General features: G+C 49.1%; 1 protein-coding gene across 1 annotated transcript in view; it reads left to right on the plus strand.

Moving 5' to 3' along the window:
- The window catches only part of LOC125386940 (immediate early response 3-interacting protein 1-like), a gene marked incomplete at its 5' end in the record, with an annotated part of 103,871 nt that extends 85,610 nt beyond the window's left edge, over window positions 1–18,261 (plus strand). Inside the window, 2 exons of the mRNA XM_048414139.1 lie at window positions 17,891–17,992; window positions 18,067–18,261. Of these exons, the coding sequence (XP_048270096.1) occupies window positions 17,891–17,992; window positions 18,067–18,137 (173 nt within the window). The remainder of the gene's footprint in view (window positions 1–17,890; window positions 17,993–18,066) is intronic.
- Between the last annotated feature and the right edge of the window lie 243 nt (window positions 18,262–18,504).

The following is an 18,504-nucleotide window of genomic DNA, read 5'->3' on the forward strand; positions in this document are numbered from 1 at the left end:
TCAACTACCCGCGATCTGACAACCACGTTCGCAGCGTCAGCATCGCAACCATCTGATTCAACGCCACAAAACTCCTTGAATCAATCAATTCGAGATCTTCTGGACCGAAAGGAACTGAATTCCATCCAAGACGACAACGGTCGTACTCCGCCGACGGAAGGCCCGTTTCAACTCAATTGCCGATTCCGGCGTATACCACGCGGAGCTCACCGCATGACACTCGCAACGTGTCAACTACCCGAGATCGGACAACCACGCTCACAGCGTCAGCATCGCAACCATCTGGTTCAACTACACAAAATGTCTCGAATCAGCCGAATGCTCCAGATCTGCAAGACCAGAAGGAACTGAATCACGTCCCGGACAAAAACAGTTATACTCCGCCGGGGAACACCACTTCACATGTTACCCCTGACATGGACATCATATCGGAGAGTCGGTCTCCGCGACCTAACGTGAAGAATTCTCCATCGCCACGGCGGCGAGGAGCCACGCCTGCGAGTAACCCAAATCGGGATAATCTCCACGTTATTACCACTATGACTAATCATTTAATTATCGGTAGTTTTCAGAACGCGCCAGCTGATCTCAACATTTGTCCACTAAGCCCACAGATCACTACGTCGGACAAATCTCTGATTTTGTCTCTTGCGGATTGTTGGACCACGCCGGTACAACTACCAGCCATCAGCGAGAAGGCGCGATCCGGATGGGTCAACGGGGGGAGCCTCTTCCCTCAATCAATCATGACCTCCTTCACGCTTCCTCAGCCGAAACAGCAACGAGGATGTCCAAATGACATGCAATACTTTCACGAGTCTGATGTTGCAGAGATACCATACAAGAAAGGCGAACCCTACTCCAGGTCTTACCATGATACAATCCACGACATGTGGGACAAGATAGCACAATTGGGGCAGATCATCGGGGGGAGCTCAGTCCTCCAATCATACACACAACTCTGCGACGTGTTTGAACCTATACCATGCATCACCGGAGTTTCATTCAACGACACCTCCTGGGGCAAACTATTCAAGGACACCTCATGGGCCGAGGTGTTCCACGATACTGCATGGGCCGAACTGTTTCACGATACATCCTGGATCGTGAACTTCAACGGCCCCATAACGCAACGGCGAACCAGACACCAGGACAGATGGGTGTCCTCTACGCAACGGCCTTTCGGTCGTATCGTCGAGTTCACCCTGGCGACGACGGCCTCGTCAGGACAACTACGAACATCGAAGAAGGCGGATGAAAAACGCATCTCCATACAGATATTATCTACCTTTGGGAAATCGGCGAGATGTATAACGACACCTCCAGGGCTGAGGTGATCTACGATACTGCACGAGCCGAGCTCTTCACGACATTTCTTGGTCCGTAGACTTCAGCGGCAACTTTCTTGGCAATGCCAAGAACCACGGCGGTCCAGACTACAAGGCAGTCAACGGTCCTTCGACGCAGCGGCGAAGCAGACTCCAGGACAGACAAATATCCTCAGCGCAGCGGCCTTTCGACCGTATCATCAAATTCCTCCTGGCGACCACTACATTCTCTGGACGGCCACAGTTCACAGGACAGCAACAATCAACAAGGAGGCGGATGGAAGATTTAATTCATTTTATCTCGACAGATTTTTGATCGGTGCCCCCTCAACGGGGGGGGGGGTGGATGTTACGCCGCGCAACACATCTGCATTCCATCCCGCGCGGCGTGACAGCCAACGGTCTACGTGCCGTCCTTCGAACCCTCCACAGGCCTAAGGACCCACCATGAAGTCGAAATTCTAACTGCATTGTTCGCACACATGGTTTACGTCAATCTGTTTGCTAGAAAGGACTTTCTAATTCCAGAAGTGTTTTCAGCTGGTTTTTTTAGAAGGGTCCATGGGTTTGTTATGCGCTCTTAAGAATTACGAAGAAAGCGGAGATATACCTAACGAAAAATCTGAGTTTCCCTGTAAACAATGTCGCCTAGGACCCAAGTTGGTAGGAGGTTTCTTTCTCCTCTCTTCCTTCCTAACATTGGTCCCAACCAATCGACATCGCGGATTATTGCCCCCACTTTACTAACTAAAAATGTAAGCAACGAATCCGCGTTCTTCGTTCAAAGGGCACACCCATACCAAGCTTTCCTCCGTATTCACATTAGAATAAGCTTTAGAGTTTGATCGTCTCTCACGGTGCCTAGAGTTCCTGCATTTCCTACAACTCTCACCGTTCCTGTATCTTTCCGAGTTCCTTCATCATTCATCAAGATGCCTACACGGCCTAGAGTCTTCTACGGCTCTCACTTATCCAGAACTCCGACAGTTCCCATAACTCTCAAGGGCCTAGAGCGCCTAAAGCTCTCCTTCTCTCATCCAAGACTAACTCTTCTCTCGTTATCTCTATCTTAATCAACGGCGTTGCTACTTTGTGTGATTGTATAAAGTGTTGGAAATATACATTATTATAACTCTGACTCCCAGTGTTATACCGCATTAACCACCCCGATTATCCTAACCGAAATACGGGGATCGAACTATTCGTGGTGTCGATTATTCTAATCGTAACGGGAATTTACGACTCCCGTTGACGCGTATTCTAACGACCGCGTCTCCCCGCGATAGCTCGATTTTATACATGGTCCTTCGAGCCGGATACTGTGTCAAGTGAAGAGTGCACGCCAGTGACACACACTATCATACAGTGCCACGTGAATCCAACACAACCAGCAGCGGAAGCGTTACCACCCCAGCGAGGTCAGTAACGTAAAGGGTCGTCACCTTTGAAGAGGCATCATTCGGTGGTTGAAACGCAACCACACAGCCTCCTGCCACAAAGTGGACAATCGCCAACAGAAGTAAGTTCAAACGATTTCATTATCAATTACATAAAAAATAATGGCAACCGGAAACGAACTTGCCGCCTTGCGTCGATGCCGGACCTACTATATCGCCCAGTTTACACGCCTCGCAAAAAAAAACTCGACGACATTGAACAATCAGGCTGTCCGGAAGAGATCGACTTGCTTCAAATTAAAGAACGTCTAGAAACCTTCGAGAAGGAACTCCGTGCATTACAACACCAGATCGTAACTTTAGACGAGGGAGAGATCGCGCGCGGCAGTGAGCTAGCGGAAGAATACGAAAGACTGCAACGCCGAGTAGCCAAACAATTAATCAATACACGACGAAGTACGCCGTCACAATCGACAAGCGGCGAATCAGCCGTCGGCCGCGAGTCCGCGTCGCTTAAACTCCCGGAAGAACAAACGCGCGATCTCGAGATCAGAGAACAGTATAACGATATATGCGATCGGCTAAGACGTAACCAACGTATAGCACGACAACTCCGGTCATCGAGACCGGCCCACAATGGATCAGCCACTGGTATCAAATTGCCGCGAAATGCTTTGAATCAGCCAACCTCTCACGATCCACTGGACCGGAAGGAAGTGAATCCCATCCAGGACAAGGATCAACCTCCGCCGACGGAAACCATCGCAGTAACTCGAATGGCGATCCCGTCGCACTTCACGCGGAGCTCAGCGCGTGATACTCACAACATGTCAACTGTCCGCGATCTGACGACCACGTTCGCAGCGTCAGCATCGCAATCATCTGATTCGACGTTACACAACGTCTTGAATCAATCAATCACTCAAGATCCTCTGGACCAAAAGGAGCTGATTCTCTCCCAAGACGACAACGGTCGTACTCATCCGACGGAAGGCACCGCTTCAACTCCAGCGTCGATCCCGTCGCATACCACGCGGAGCTCACCGCGTGACATTCACAACATATCAACTACCCGCGATCTGACAACCACGTTCGCAGCGTCAGCATCGCAACCATCTGATTCAACGCCACAAAACTCCTTGAATCAATCAATTCGAGATCTCCTGGACCGAAAGGAACTGAATTCCATCCAAGACGACAACGGTCGTACTCCGCCGACGGAAGGCCCGTTTCAACTCAATTGCCGATTCCGGCGTATACCACGCGGAGCTCACCGCATGACACTCGCAACGTGTCAACTACCCGAGATCGGACAACCACGCTCACAGCGTCAGCATCGCAACCATCTGGTTCAACTACACAAAATGTCTCGAATCAGCCGAATGCTCCAGATCTGCAAGACCAGAAGGAACTGAATCACGTCCCGGACAAAAACAGTTATACTCCGCCGGGGAACACCACTTTACATGTTACACCTGACATGGACATCATATCGGAGAGTCGGTCTCCGCGACCTAACGTGAAGAATTCTCCATCGCCACGGCGGCGAGGAGCCACGCCTGCGAGTAACCCAAATCGGGATAATCTCCACGTTATTACCACTATGACTAATCATTTAATTATCGGTAGTTTTCAGAACGCGCCAGCTGATCTCAACATTTGTCCACTAAGCCCACAGATCACTACGTCGGACAAATCTCTGATTTTGTCTCTTGCGGATTGTTGGACCACGCCGGTACAACTACCAGCCATCAGCGAGAAGGCGCGATCCGGATGGGTCAACGGGGGGAGCCTCGTCCCTCAATCAATCATGACCTCCTCCACGCTTCCTCAGCCGAAACAGCAACGAGGATGTCCAAATGACATGCAATACTTTCACGAGTCTGATGTTGCAGAGATACCATACAAGAAAGACGAACCCTGCTCCAGGTCTTACCATGATACAATCCACGACATGTGGGACAAGATAGCACAATTGGGGCAGATCATCGGGGGGAGCTCAGTCCTCCAATCAAACACACAACTCTGCGACGTGATTGAACCTATACCATGCATCACCGGAGTTTCATTCAACGACACCTCCTGGGGCAAACTATTCAAGGACACATCATGGGCCGAGGTGTTCCACGATACTGCATGGGCCGAACTGTTTCACGATACATCCTGGATCGTGAACTTCAACGGCCCCATAACGCAACGGCGAACCAGACACCAGGACAGACGGGTGTCCTCTACGCAACGGCCTTTCGGTCGTATCATCGAGTTCACCCTGGCGACGACGGCCTCGTCAGGACAACTACGAACATCGAAGAAGGCGGATGAAAAACGCATCTCCATACAGATATTATCTACCTTTGGGAAATCGGCGAGATGTATAACGACACCTCCAGGGCTGAGGTGATCTACGATACTGCACGAGCCGAGCTCTTCACGACATTTCTTGGTCCGTAGACTTCAGCGGCAACTTTCTTGGCAATGCCAAGAACCACGGCGGTCCAGACTACAAGGCAGTCAACGGTCCTTCGACGCAGCGGCGAAGCAGACTCCAGGACAGACAAATATCCTCAGCGCAGCGGCCTTTCGATCGTATCATCAAATTCCTCCTGGCGACCACTACATTCTCTGGACGGCCACAGTTCACAGGACAGCAACAATCAACAAGGAGGCGGATGGAAGATTTAATTCATTTTATCTCGACAGATTTTTGATCGGTGCCCCCTCAACGGGGGGGGGGGGATGTTACGCCGCGCAACACATCTGCATTCCATCCCGCGCGGCGTGACAGCCAACGGTCTACGTGCCGTCCTTCGAACCCTCCACAGGCCTAAGGACCCACCATGAAGTCGAAATTCTAACTGCATTGTTCGCACACATGGTTTACGTCAATCTGTTTGCTAGAAAGGACTTTCTAATTCCAGAAGTGTTTTCAGCTGGTTTTTTTAGAAGGGTCCATGGGTTTGTTATGCGCTCTTAAGAATTACGAAGAAAGCGGAGATATACCTAACGAAAAATCTGAGTTTCCCTGTAAACAATGTCGCCTAGGACCCAAGTTGGTAGGAGGTTTCTTTCTCCTCTCTTCCTTCCTAACATTGGTCCCAACCAATCGACATCGCGGATTATTGCCCCCACTTTACTAACTAAAAATGTAAGCAACGAATCCGCGTTCTTCGTTCAAAGGGCACACCCATACCAAGCTTTCCTCCGTATTCACATTAGAATAAGCTTTAGAGTTTGATCGTCTCTCACGGTGCCTAGAGTTCCTGCATTTCCTACAACTCTCACCGTTCCTGTATCTTTCTGAGTTCCTTCATCATTCATCAAGATGCCTACACGGCCTAGAGTCTTCTACGGCTCTCACTTATCCAGAACTCCGACAGTTCCCATAACTCTCAAGGGCCTAGAGCGCCTAAAGCTCTCCTTCTCTCATCCAAGACTAACTCTTCTCTCGTTATCTCTATCTTAATCAACGGCGTTGCTACTTTGTGTGATTGTATAAAGTGTTGGAAATATACATTATTATAACTCTGACTCCCAGTGTTATACCGCATTAACCACCCCGATTATCCTAACCGAAATACGGGGATCGAACTATTCGTGGTGTCGATTATTCTAATCGTAACGGGAATTTACGACTCCCGTTGACGCGTATTCTAACGACCGCGTCTCCCCGCGATAGCTCGATTTTATACATGGTCCTTCGAGCCGGATACTGTGTCAAGTGAAAAGTGCACGCCAGTGACACCCACTATCATACAGTGCCACGTGAATCCAACACAACCAGCAGCGGAAGCGTTACCACCCCAGCGAGGTCAGTAACGTAAAGGGTCGTCACCTTTGAAGAGGCATCATTCGGTGGTTGAAACGCAACCACACAGCCTCCTGCCACAAAGTGGACAATCGCCAACAGAAGTAAGTTCAAACGATTTCATTATCAATTACATAAAAAATAATGGCAACCGGAAACGAACTTGCCGCCTTGCGTCGATGCCGGACCTACTATATCGCCCAGTTTACACGCCTCGCAAAAAAAAACTCGACGACATTGAACAATCAGGCTGTCCGGAAGAGATCGACTTGCTTCAAATTAAAGAACGTCTAGAAACCTTCGAGGAGGAACTCCGTGCATTACAACACCAGATCGTAACTTTAGACGAGGGAGAGATCGCGCGCGGCAGTGAGCTAGCGGAAGAATACGAAAGACTGCAACGCCGAGTAGCCAAACAATTAATCAATACACGACGAAGTACGCCGTCACAATCGACAAGCGGCGAATCAGCCGTCGGCCGCGAGTCCGCGTCGCTTAAACTCCCGGAAGAACAAACGCGCGGTCTCGAGATCAGAGAACAGTATAACGATATATGCGATCGGCTAAGACGTAACCAACGTATAGCACGACAACTCCGGTCATCGAGACCGGCCCACAATGGATCAGCCACTGGTATCAAATTGCCGCGAAATGCTTTGAATCAGCCAACCTCTCACGATCCACTGGACCGGAAGGAAGTGAATCCCATCCAGGACAAGGATCAACCTCCGCCGACGGAAACCATCGCAGTAACTCGAATGGCGATCCCGTCGCACTTCACGCGGAGCTCAGCGCGTGATACTCACAACATGTCAACTGTCCGCGATCTGACGACCACGTTCGCAGCGTCAGCATCGCAATCATCTGATTCGACGTTACACAACGTCTTGAATCAATCAATCACTCAAGATCCTCTGGACCAAAAGGAGCTGATTCTCTCCCAAGACGACAACGGTCGTACTCATCCGACGGAAGGTACCGCTTCAACTCCAGCGTCGATCCCGTCGCATACCACGCGGAGCTCACCGCGTGACATTCACAACATATCAACTACCCGCGATCTGACAACCACGTTCGCAGCGTCAGCATCGCAACCATCTGATTCAACGCCACAAAACTCCTTGAATCAATCAATTCGAGATCTTCTGGACCGAAAGGAACTGAATTCCATCCAAGACGACAACGGTCGTACTCCGCCGACGGAAGGCCCGTTTCAACTCAATTGCCGATTCCGGCGTATACCACGCGGAGCTCACCGCATGACACTCGCAACGTGTCAACTACCCGAGATCGGACAACCACGCTTACAGCGTCAGCATCGCAACCATCTGGTTCAACTACACAAAATGTCTCGAATCAGCCGAATGCTCCAGATCTGCAAGACCAGAAGGAACTGAATCACGTCCCGGACAAAAACAGTTATACTCCGCCGGGGAACACCACTTTACATGTTACACCTGACATGGACATCATATCGGAGAGTCGGTCTCCGCGACCTAACGTGAAGAATTCTCCATCGCCACGGCGGCGAGGAGCCACGCCTGCGAGTAACCCAAATCGGGATAATCTCCACGTTATTACCACTATGACTAATCATTTAATTGTCGGTAGTTTTCAGAACGCGCCAGCTGATCTCAACATTTGTCCACTAAGCCCACAGATCACTACGTCGGACAAATCTCTGATTTTGTCTCTTGCGGATTGTTGGACCACGCCGGTACAACTACCAGCCATCAGCGAGAAGGCGCGATCCGGATGGGTCAACGGGGGGAGCCTCTTCCCTCAATCAATCATGACCTCCTTCACGCTTCCTCAGCCGAAACAGCAACGAGGGTGTCCAAATGACATGCAATACTTTCACGAGTCTGATGTTGCAGAGATACCATACAAGAAAGGCGAACCCTACTCCAGGTCTTACCATGATACAATCCACGACATGTGGGACAAGATAGCACAATTGGGGCAGATCATCGGGGGGAGCTCAGTCCTCCAATCATACACACAACTCTGCGACGTGTTTGAACCTATACCATGCATCACCGGAGTTTCATTCAACGACACCTCCTGGGGCAAACTATTCAAGGACACCTCATGGGCCGAGGTGTTCCACGATACTGCATGGGCCGAACTGTTTCACGATACATCCTGGATCGTGAACTTCAACGGCCCCATAACGCAACGGCGAACCAGACACCAGGACAGATGGGTGTCCTCTACGCAACGGCCTTTCGGTCGTATCATCGAGTTCACCCTGGCGACGACGGCCTCGTCAGGACAACTACGAACATCGAAGAAGGCGGATGAAAAACGCATCTCCATACAGATATTATCTACCTTTGGGAAATCGGCGAGATGTATAACGACACCTCCAGGGCTGAGGTGATCTACGATACTGCACGAGCCGAGCTCTTCACGACATTTCTTGGTCCGTAGACTTCAGCGGCAACTTTCTTGGCAATGCCAAGAACCACGGCGGTCCAGACTACAAGGCAGTCAACGGTCCTTCGACGCAGCGGCGAAGCAGACTCCAGGACAGACAAATATCCTCAGCGCACCGGCCTTTCGGCCGTATCATCAAATTCCTCCTGGCGACCACTACATTCTCTGGACGGCCACAGTTCACAGGACAGCAACAATCAACAAGGAGGCGGATGGAAGATTTAATTCATTTTATCTCGACAGATTTTTGATCGGTGCCCCCTCAACGGGGGGGGGGGGGGGGGATGTTACGCCGCGCAACACATCTGCATTCCATCCCGCGCGGCGTGACAGCCAACGGTCTACGTGCCGTCCTTCGAACCCTCCACAGGCCTAAGGACCCACCATGAAGTCGAAATTCTAACTGCATTGTTCGCACACATGGTTTACGTCAATCTGTTTGCTAGAAAGGACTTTCTAATTCCAGAAGTGTTTTCAGCTGGTTTTTTTAGAAGGGTCCATGGGTTTGTTATGCGCTCTTAAGAATTACGAAGAAAGCGGAGATATACCTAACGAAAAATCTGAGTTTCCCTGTAAACAATGTCGCCTAGGACCCAAGTTGGTAGGAGGTTTCTTTCTCCTCTCTTCCTTCCTAACATTGGTCCCAACCAATCGACATCGCGGATTATTGCCCCCACTTTACTAACTAAAAATGTAAGCAACGAATCCGCGTTCTTCGTTCAAAGGGCACACCCATACCAAGCTTTCCTCCGTATTCACATTAGAATAAGCTTTAGAGTTTGATCGTCTCTCACGGTGCCTAGAGTTCCTGCATTTCCTACAACTCTCACCGTTCCTGTATCTTTCTGAGTTCCTTCATCATTCATCAAGGTGCCTACACGGCCTAGAGTCTTCTACGGCTCTCACTTATCCAGAACTCCGACAGTTCCCATAACTCTCAAGGGCCTAGAGCGCCTAAAGCTCTCCTTCTCTCATCCAAGACTAACTCTTCTCTCGTTATCTCTATCTTAATCAACGGCGTTGCTACTTTGTGTGATTGTATAAAGTGTTGGAAATATACATTATTATAACTCTGACTCCCAGTGTTATACCGCATTAACCACCCCGATTATCCTAACCGAAATACGGGGATCGAACTATTCGTGGTGTCGATTATTCTAATCGTAACGGGAATTTACGACTCCCGTTGACGCGTATTCTAACGACCGCGTCTCCCCGCGATAGCTCGATTTTATACATGGTCCTTCGAGCCGGATACTGTGTCAAGTGAAGAGTGCACGCCAGTGACACCCACTATCATACAGTGCCACGTGAATCCAACACAACCAGCAGCGGAAGCGTTACCACCCCAGCGAGGTCAGTAACGTAAAGGGTCGTCACCTTTGAAGAGGCATAATTCGGTGGTTGAAACGCAACCACACAGCCTCCTGCCACAAAGTGGACAATCGCCAACAGAAGTAAGTTCAAACGATTTCATTATCAATTACATAAAAAATAATGGCAACCGGAAACGAACTTGCCGCCTTGCGTCGATGCCGGACCTACTATATCGCCCAGTTTACACGCCTCGCAAAAAAAAACTCGACGACATTGAACAATCAGGCTGTCCGGAAGAGATCGACTTGCTTCAAATTAAAGAACGTCTAGAAACCTTCGAGAAGGAACTCCGTGCATTACAACACCAGATCGTAACTTTAGACGAGGGAGAGATCGCGCGCGGCAGTGAGCTAGCGGAAGAATACGAAAGACTGCAACGCCGAGTAGCCAAACAATTAATCAATACACGACGAAGTACGCCGTCACAATCGACAAGCGGCGAATCAGCCGTCGGCCGCGAGTCCGCGTCGCTTAAACTCCCGGAAGAACAAACGCGCGGTCTCGAGATCAGAGAACAGTATAACGATATATGCGATCGGCTAAGACGTAACCAACGTATAGCACGACAACCCCGGTCATCGAGACCGGCCCACAATGGATCAGCCACTGGTATCAAATTGCCGCGAAATGCATTGAATCAGCCAACCTCTCACGATCCACTGGACCGGAAGGAAGTGAATTCCATCCAGGACAAGGATCAACCTCCGCCGACGGAAACCATCGCAGTAACTCGAATGGCGATCCCGTCGCACACCACGCGGAGCTCAGCGCGTGATACTCACAACATGTCAACTGTCCGCGATCTGACGACCACGTTCGCAGCGTCAGCATCGCAATCATCTGATTCGACGTTATACAACGTCTTGAATCAATCAATCACTCAAGATCCTCTGGACCAAAAGGAGCTGATTCTCACCCAAGACGACAACGGTCGTACTCATCCGACGGAAGGCACCGCTTCAACTCCAGCGTCGATCCCGTCGCATACCACGCGGAGCTCACCGCGTGACATTCACAACATATCAACTACCCGCGATCTGACAACCACGTTCGCAGCGTCAGCATCGCAACCATCTGATTCAACGCCACAAAACTCCTTGAATCAATCAATTCGAGATCTTCTGGACCGAAAGGAACTGAATTCCATCCAAGACGACAACGGTCGTACTCCGCCGACGGAAGGCACCGCTTCAACTCAATTGCCGATTCCGGCGTATACCACGCGGAGCTCACCGCATGACACTCGCAACGTGTCAACTACCCGAGATCGGACAACCACGCTCACAGCGTCAGCATCGCAACCATCTGGTTCAACTACACAAAATGTCTCGAATCAGCCGAATGCTCCAGATCTGCAAGACCAGAAGGAACTGAATCACGTCCCGGACAAAAACAGTTATACTCCGCCGGGGAACACCACTTTACATGTTACACCTGACATGGACATCATATCGGAGAGTCGGTCTCCGCGACCTAACGTGAAGAATTCTCCATCGCCACGGCGGCGAGGAGCCACGCCTGCGAGTAACCCAAATCGGGATAATCTCCACGTTATTACCACTATGACTAATCATTTAATTATCGGTAGTTTTCAGAACGCGCCAGCTGATCTCAACATTTGTCCACTAAGCCCACAGATCACTACGTCGGACAAATCTCTGATTTTGTCTCTTGCGGATTGTTGGACCACGCCGGTACAACTACCAGCCATCAGCGAGAAGGCGCGATCCGGATGGGTCAACGGGGGGAGCCTCGTCCCTCAATCAATCATGACCTCCTCCACGCTTCCTCAGCCGAAACAGCAACGAGGATGTCCAAATGACATGCAATACTTTCACGAGTCTGATGTTGCAGAGATACCATACAAGAAAGGCGAACCCTGCTCCAGGTCTTACCATGATACAATCCACGACATGTGGGACAAGATAGCACAATTGGGGCAGATCATCGGGGGGAGCTCAGTCCTCCAATCAAACACACAACTCTGCGACGTGTTTGAACCTATACCATGCATCACCGGAGTTTCATTCAACGACACCTCCTGGGGCAAACTATTCAAGGACACCTCATGGGCCGAGGTGTTCCACGATACTGCATGGGCCGAACTGTTCCACGATACATCCTGGATCGTGAACTTCAACGGCCCCATAACGCAACGGCGAACCAGACACCAGGACAGATGGGTGTCCTCTACGCAACGGCCTTTCGGTCGTATCATCGAGTTCACCCTGGCGACGACGGCCTCGTCAGGACAACTACGAACATCGAAGAAGGCGGATGAAAAACGCATCTCCATACAGATATTATCTACCTTTGGGAAATCGGCGAGATGTATAACGACACCTCCAGGGCTGAGGTGTTCTACGATACTGCACGAGCCGAGCTCTTCACGACATTTCTTGGTCCGTAGACTTCAGCGGCAACTTTCTTGGCAATGCCAAGAACCACGGCGGTCCAGACTACAAGGCAGTCAACGGTCCTTCGACGCAGCGGCGAAGCAGACTCCAGGACAGACAAATATCCTCAGCGCAGCGGCCTTTCGATCGTATCATCAAATTCCTCCTGGCGACCACTACATTCTCTGGACGGCCACAGTTCACAGGACAGCAACAATCAACAAGGAGGCGGATGGAAGATTTAATTCATTTTATCTCGACAGATTTTTGATCGGTGCCCCCTCAACGGGGGGGGGTGGATGTTACGCCGCGCAACACATCTGCATTCCATCCCGCGCGGCGTGACAGCCAACGGTCTACGTGCCGTCCTTCGAACCCTCCACAGGCCTAAGGACCCACCATGAAGTCGAAATTCTAACTGCATTGTTCGCACACATGGTTTACGTCAATCTGTTTGCTAGAAAGGACTTTCTAATTCCAGAAGTGTTTTCAGCTGGTTTTTTTAGAAGGGTCCATGGGTTTGTTATGCGCTCTTAAGAATTACGAAGAAAGCGGAGATATACCTAACGAAAAATCTGAGTTTCCCTGTAAACAATGTCGCCTAGGACCCAAGTTGGTAGGAGGTTTCTTCCTCCTCTCTTCCTTCCTAACATTGGTCCCAACCAATCGACATCGCGGATTATTGCCCCCACTTTACTAACTAAAAATGTAAGCAACGAATCCGCGTTCTTCGTTCAAAGGGCACACCCATACCAAGCTTTCCTCCGTATTCACATTAGAATAAGCTTTAGAGTTTGATCGTCTCTCACGGTGCCTAGAGTTCCTGCATTTCCTACAACTCTCACCGTTCCTGTATCTTTCTGAGTTCCTTCATCATTCATCAAGGTGCCTACACGGCCTAGAGTCTTCTACGGCTCTCACTTATCCAGAACTCCGACAGTTCCCATAACTCTCAAGGGCCTAGAGCGCCTAAAGCTCTCCTTCTCTCATCCAAGACTAACTCTTCTCTCGTTATCTCTATCTTAATCAACGGCGTTACTACTTTGTGTGATTGTATAAAGTGTTGGAAATATACATTATTATAACTCTGACTCCCAGTGTTATACCGCATTAACCACCCCGATTATCCTAACCGAAATACGGGGATCGAACTATTCGTGGTGTCGATTATTCTAATCGTAACGGGAATTTACGACTCCCGTTGACGCGTATTCTAACGACCGCGTCTCCCCGCGATAGCTCGATTTTATACATGGTCCTTCGAGCCGGATACTGTGTCAAGTGAAAAGTGCACGCCAGTGACACCCACTATCATACAGTGCCACGTGAATCCAACACAACCAGCAGCGGAAGCGTTACCACCCCAGCGAGGTCAGTAACGTAAAGGGTCGTCACCTTTGAAGAGGCATAATTCGGTGGTTGAAACGCAACCACACAGCCTCCTGCCACAAAGTGGACAATCGCCAACAGAAGTAAGTTCAAACGATTTCATTATCAATTACATAAAAAATAATGGCAACCGGAAACGAACTTGCCGCCTTGCGTCGATGCCGGAGCTACTATATCGCCCAGTTTACACGCCTCGCAAAAAAAAACTCGACGACATTGAACAATCAGGCTGTCCGGAAGAGATCGACTTGCTTCAAATTAAAGAACGTCTAGAAACCTTCGAGGAGGAACTCCGTGCATTACAACACCAGATCGTAACTTTAGACGAGGGAGAGATCGCGCGCGGCAGTGAGCTAGCGGAAGAATACGAAAGACTGCAACGCCGAGTAGCCAAACAATTAATCAATACACGACGAAGTACGCCGTCACAATCGACAAGCGGCGAATCAGCCGTCGGCCGCGAGTCCGCGTCGCTTAAACTCCCGGAAGAACAAACGCGCGGTCTCGAGATCAGAGAACAGTATAACGATATATGCGATCGGCTAAGACGTAACCAACGTATAGCACGACAACTCCGGTCATCGAGACCGGCCCACAATGGATCAGCCACTGGTATCAAATTGCCGCGAAATGCTTTGAATCAGCCAACCTCTCACGATCCACTGGACCGGAAGGAAGTGAATCCCATCCAGGACAAGGATCAACCTCCGCCGACGGAAACCATCGCAGTAACTCGAATGGCGATCCCGTCGCACTTCACGCGGAGCTCAGCGCGTGATACTCACAACATGTCAACTGTCCGCGATCTGACGACCACGTTCGCAGCGTCAGCATCGCAATCATCTGATTCGACGTTATACAACGTCTTGAATCAATCAATCACTCAAGATCCTCTGGACCAAAAGGAGCTGATTCTCTCCCAAGACGACAACGGTCGTACTCATCCGACGGAAGGCACCGCTTCAACTCCAGCGTCGATCCCGTCGCATACCACGCGGAGCTCACCGCGTGACATTCACAACATATCAACTACCCGCGATCTGACAACCACGTTCGCAGCGTCAGCATCGCAACCATCTGATTCAACGCCACAAAACTCCTTGAATCAATCAATTCGAGATCTTCTGGACCGAAAGGAACTCAATTCCATCCAAGACGACAACGGTCGTACTCCGCCGACGGAAGGCCCGTTTCAACTCAATTGCCGATTCCGGCGTATACCACGCGGAGCTCACCGCATGACACTCGCAACGTGTCAACTACCCGAGATCGGACAACCACGCTTACAGCGTCAGCATCGCAACCATCTGGTTCAACTACACAAAATGTCTCGAATCAGCCGAATGCTCCAGATCTGCAAGACCAGAAGGAACTGAATCACGTCCCGGACAAAAACAGTTATACTCCGCCGGGGAACACCACTTTACATGTTACACCTGACATGGACATCATATCGGAGAGTCGGTCTCCGCAACCTAACGTGAAGAATTCTCCATCGCCACGGTGGCGAGGAGCCACGCCTGCGAGTAACCCAAATCGGGATAATCTCCACGTTATTACCACTATGACTAATCATTTAATTGTCGGTAGTTTTCAGAACGCGCCAGCTGATCTCAACATTTGTCCACTAAGCCCACAGATCACTACGTCGGACAAATCTCTGATTTTGTCTCTTGCGGATTGTTGGACCACGCCGGTACAACTACCAGCCATCAGCGAGAAGGCGCGATCCGGATGGGTCAACGGGGGGAGCCTCTTCCCTCAATCAATCATGACCTCCTTCACGCTTCCTCAGCCGAAACAGCAACGAGGATGTCCAAATGACATGCAATACTTTCACGAGTCTGATGTTGCAGAGATACCATACAAGAAAGGCGAACCCTACTCCAGGTCTTACCATGATACAATCCACGACATGTGGGACAAGATAGCACAATTGGGGCAGATCATCGGGGGGAGCTCAGTCCTCCAATCATACACACAACTCTGCGACGTGTTTGAACCTATACCATGCATCACCGGAGTTTCATTCAACGACACCTCCTGGTGCAAACTATTCAAGGACACCTCATGGGCCGAGGTGTTCCACGATACTGCATGGGCCGAACTGTTTCACGATACATCCTGGATCGTGAACTTCAACGGCCCCTTAACGCAACGGCGAACCAGACACCAGGACAGACGGGTGTCCTCTACGCAACGGCCTTTCGGTCGTATCATCGAGTTCACCCTGGCGACGACGGCCTCGTCAGGACAACTACGAACATCGAAGAAGGCGAATGAAAAACGCATCTCCATACAGATATTATCTACCTTCGGGAAATCGGCGAGATGTATAACGACACCTCCAGGGATGAGGTGATCTACGATACTGCACGAGCCGAGCTCTTCACAACATTTCTTGGTCCGTAGACTTCAGCGGCAACTTTCTTGGCAATGCCAAGAACCACGGCGGTCCAGACTACAAGGCAGTCAACGGTCCTTCGACGCAGCGGCGAAGCAGACTCCAGGACAGACAAATATCCTCAGCGCAGCGGCCTTTCGGCCGTATCATCAAATTCCTCCTGGCGACCACTACATTCTCTGGACGGCCACAGTTCACAGGACAGCAACAATCAACAAGGAGGCGGATGGAAGATTTAATTCATTTTATCTCGACAGATTTTTGATCGGTGCCCCCTCAACGGGGGGGGGGGATGTTACGCCGCGCAACACATCTGCATTCCATCCCGCGCGGCGTGACAGCCAACGGTCTACGTGCCGTCCTTCGAACCCTCCACAGGCCTAAGGACCCACCATAAAGTCGAAATTCTAACTGCATTGTTCGCACACATGGTTTACGTCAATCTGTTTGCCAGAAAGGACTTTCTAATTCCAGAAGTGTTTTCAGCTGGTTTTTTAGAAGGGTCCTTGGGTTTGTTATGTGCTCTTAAGAATTACGAAGAAAGCGGAGATATACCTAACGAAAAATCTGAGTTTCCCTGTAAACAATGTCGCCTAGGACCCAAGTTGGTAGGAGGTTTCTTCCTCCTCTCTTCCTTCCTAACATTGGTCCCAACCAATCGACATCGCGGATTATTGCCCTCACTTTACTAACTAAAAATGTAAGCAACGAATCCGCGTTCTTCGTTCAAAGGGCACACCCATACCAAGCTTTCCTCCGTATTCACATTAGAATAAGCTTTAGAGTTTGATCGTCTCTCACGGTGCCTAGAGTTCCTGCATTTCCTACAACTCTCACCGTTCCTGTATCTTTCTGAGTTCCTTCATCATTCATCAAGGTGCCTACACGGCCTAGAGTCTTCTACGGCTCTCACTTATCCAGGACTCCGACAGTTCCCATAACTCTCAAGGGCCCAGAGCGCCTAAAGCTCTCCTTCTCTCATCCAAGACTAACTCTTCTCTCGTTATCTCTATCTTAATCAACGGCGTTACTACTTTGTGTGATTGTATAAAGTGTTGGAAATATACATTATTATAACTCTGACTCCCAGTGTTATACCGCATTAACCACCCCGATTATCCTAACCGAAATACGGGGATCGAACTATTCGTGGTGTCGATTATTCTAATCGTAACGGGAATTTACGACTCCCGTTGACGCGTATTCTAACGACCGCGTCTCCCCGCGATAGCTCGATTTTATACATATTGTATTTACATATATCGCGTAGTATGATAAATATATAAATCATATGTATATGTTTTTACTTGTATATTGGAATATATTACTTAATTTTTGTTTAAACATTGTTACAGTTGGTTGGGCGTCGTGGCAAAATGTTCAAGGCTTCGGAGAACCTCCTACAGTAAAGTCACAAATTTTGAACCTTATTAGGTCCATACGAACGGTGGCACGAAGTAATTACAAACAAATTATTTTAATTCGTTTGATAATTAATTTAAATATAACACAAATATGTTGTTTGTTGCAGTTCCATTGATATTCCTAAATATCGTTACAATAATTGTGAATAATTGGTGCTTGGGTGAAAGAAACGATTGATGGTGTAAATAAAAGGACAATGCGCTGTGAAAAGTGATGTACATAAACGCAAAATTACATTCTTTTATTTTTACCTTTGTATCGAAGAGTAAAGTATTTTTTATTATATCGTGTTTCAGCATAATTTTGTACTGCAAGTATTTTAAAAGATAGCAGTATTTATATATGTTGTTTCTATCTATATCACTTCTTATTTATTTTTATATTATTTTATAAGCTTCCAATTGTTTAATTATGTTGGATACGTTTTACATATTTTTCTAATCATCGTAGTGAAGACAAAAAATTCTTCATACGATAATGCAGTAATACACAACAAACCTTTTATCATATCAAAATACATATATTTCCATATATACTTAAATAT

The sequence above is a fragment of the Bombus terrestris genome, unplaced genomic scaffold (assembly GCF_910591885.1).
Source record: "Bombus terrestris unplaced genomic scaffold, iyBomTerr1.2, whole genome shotgun sequence".
In the NCBI taxonomy this organism is placed as follows: Eukaryota; Metazoa; Arthropoda; class Insecta; order Hymenoptera; family Apidae; genus Bombus; species Bombus terrestris.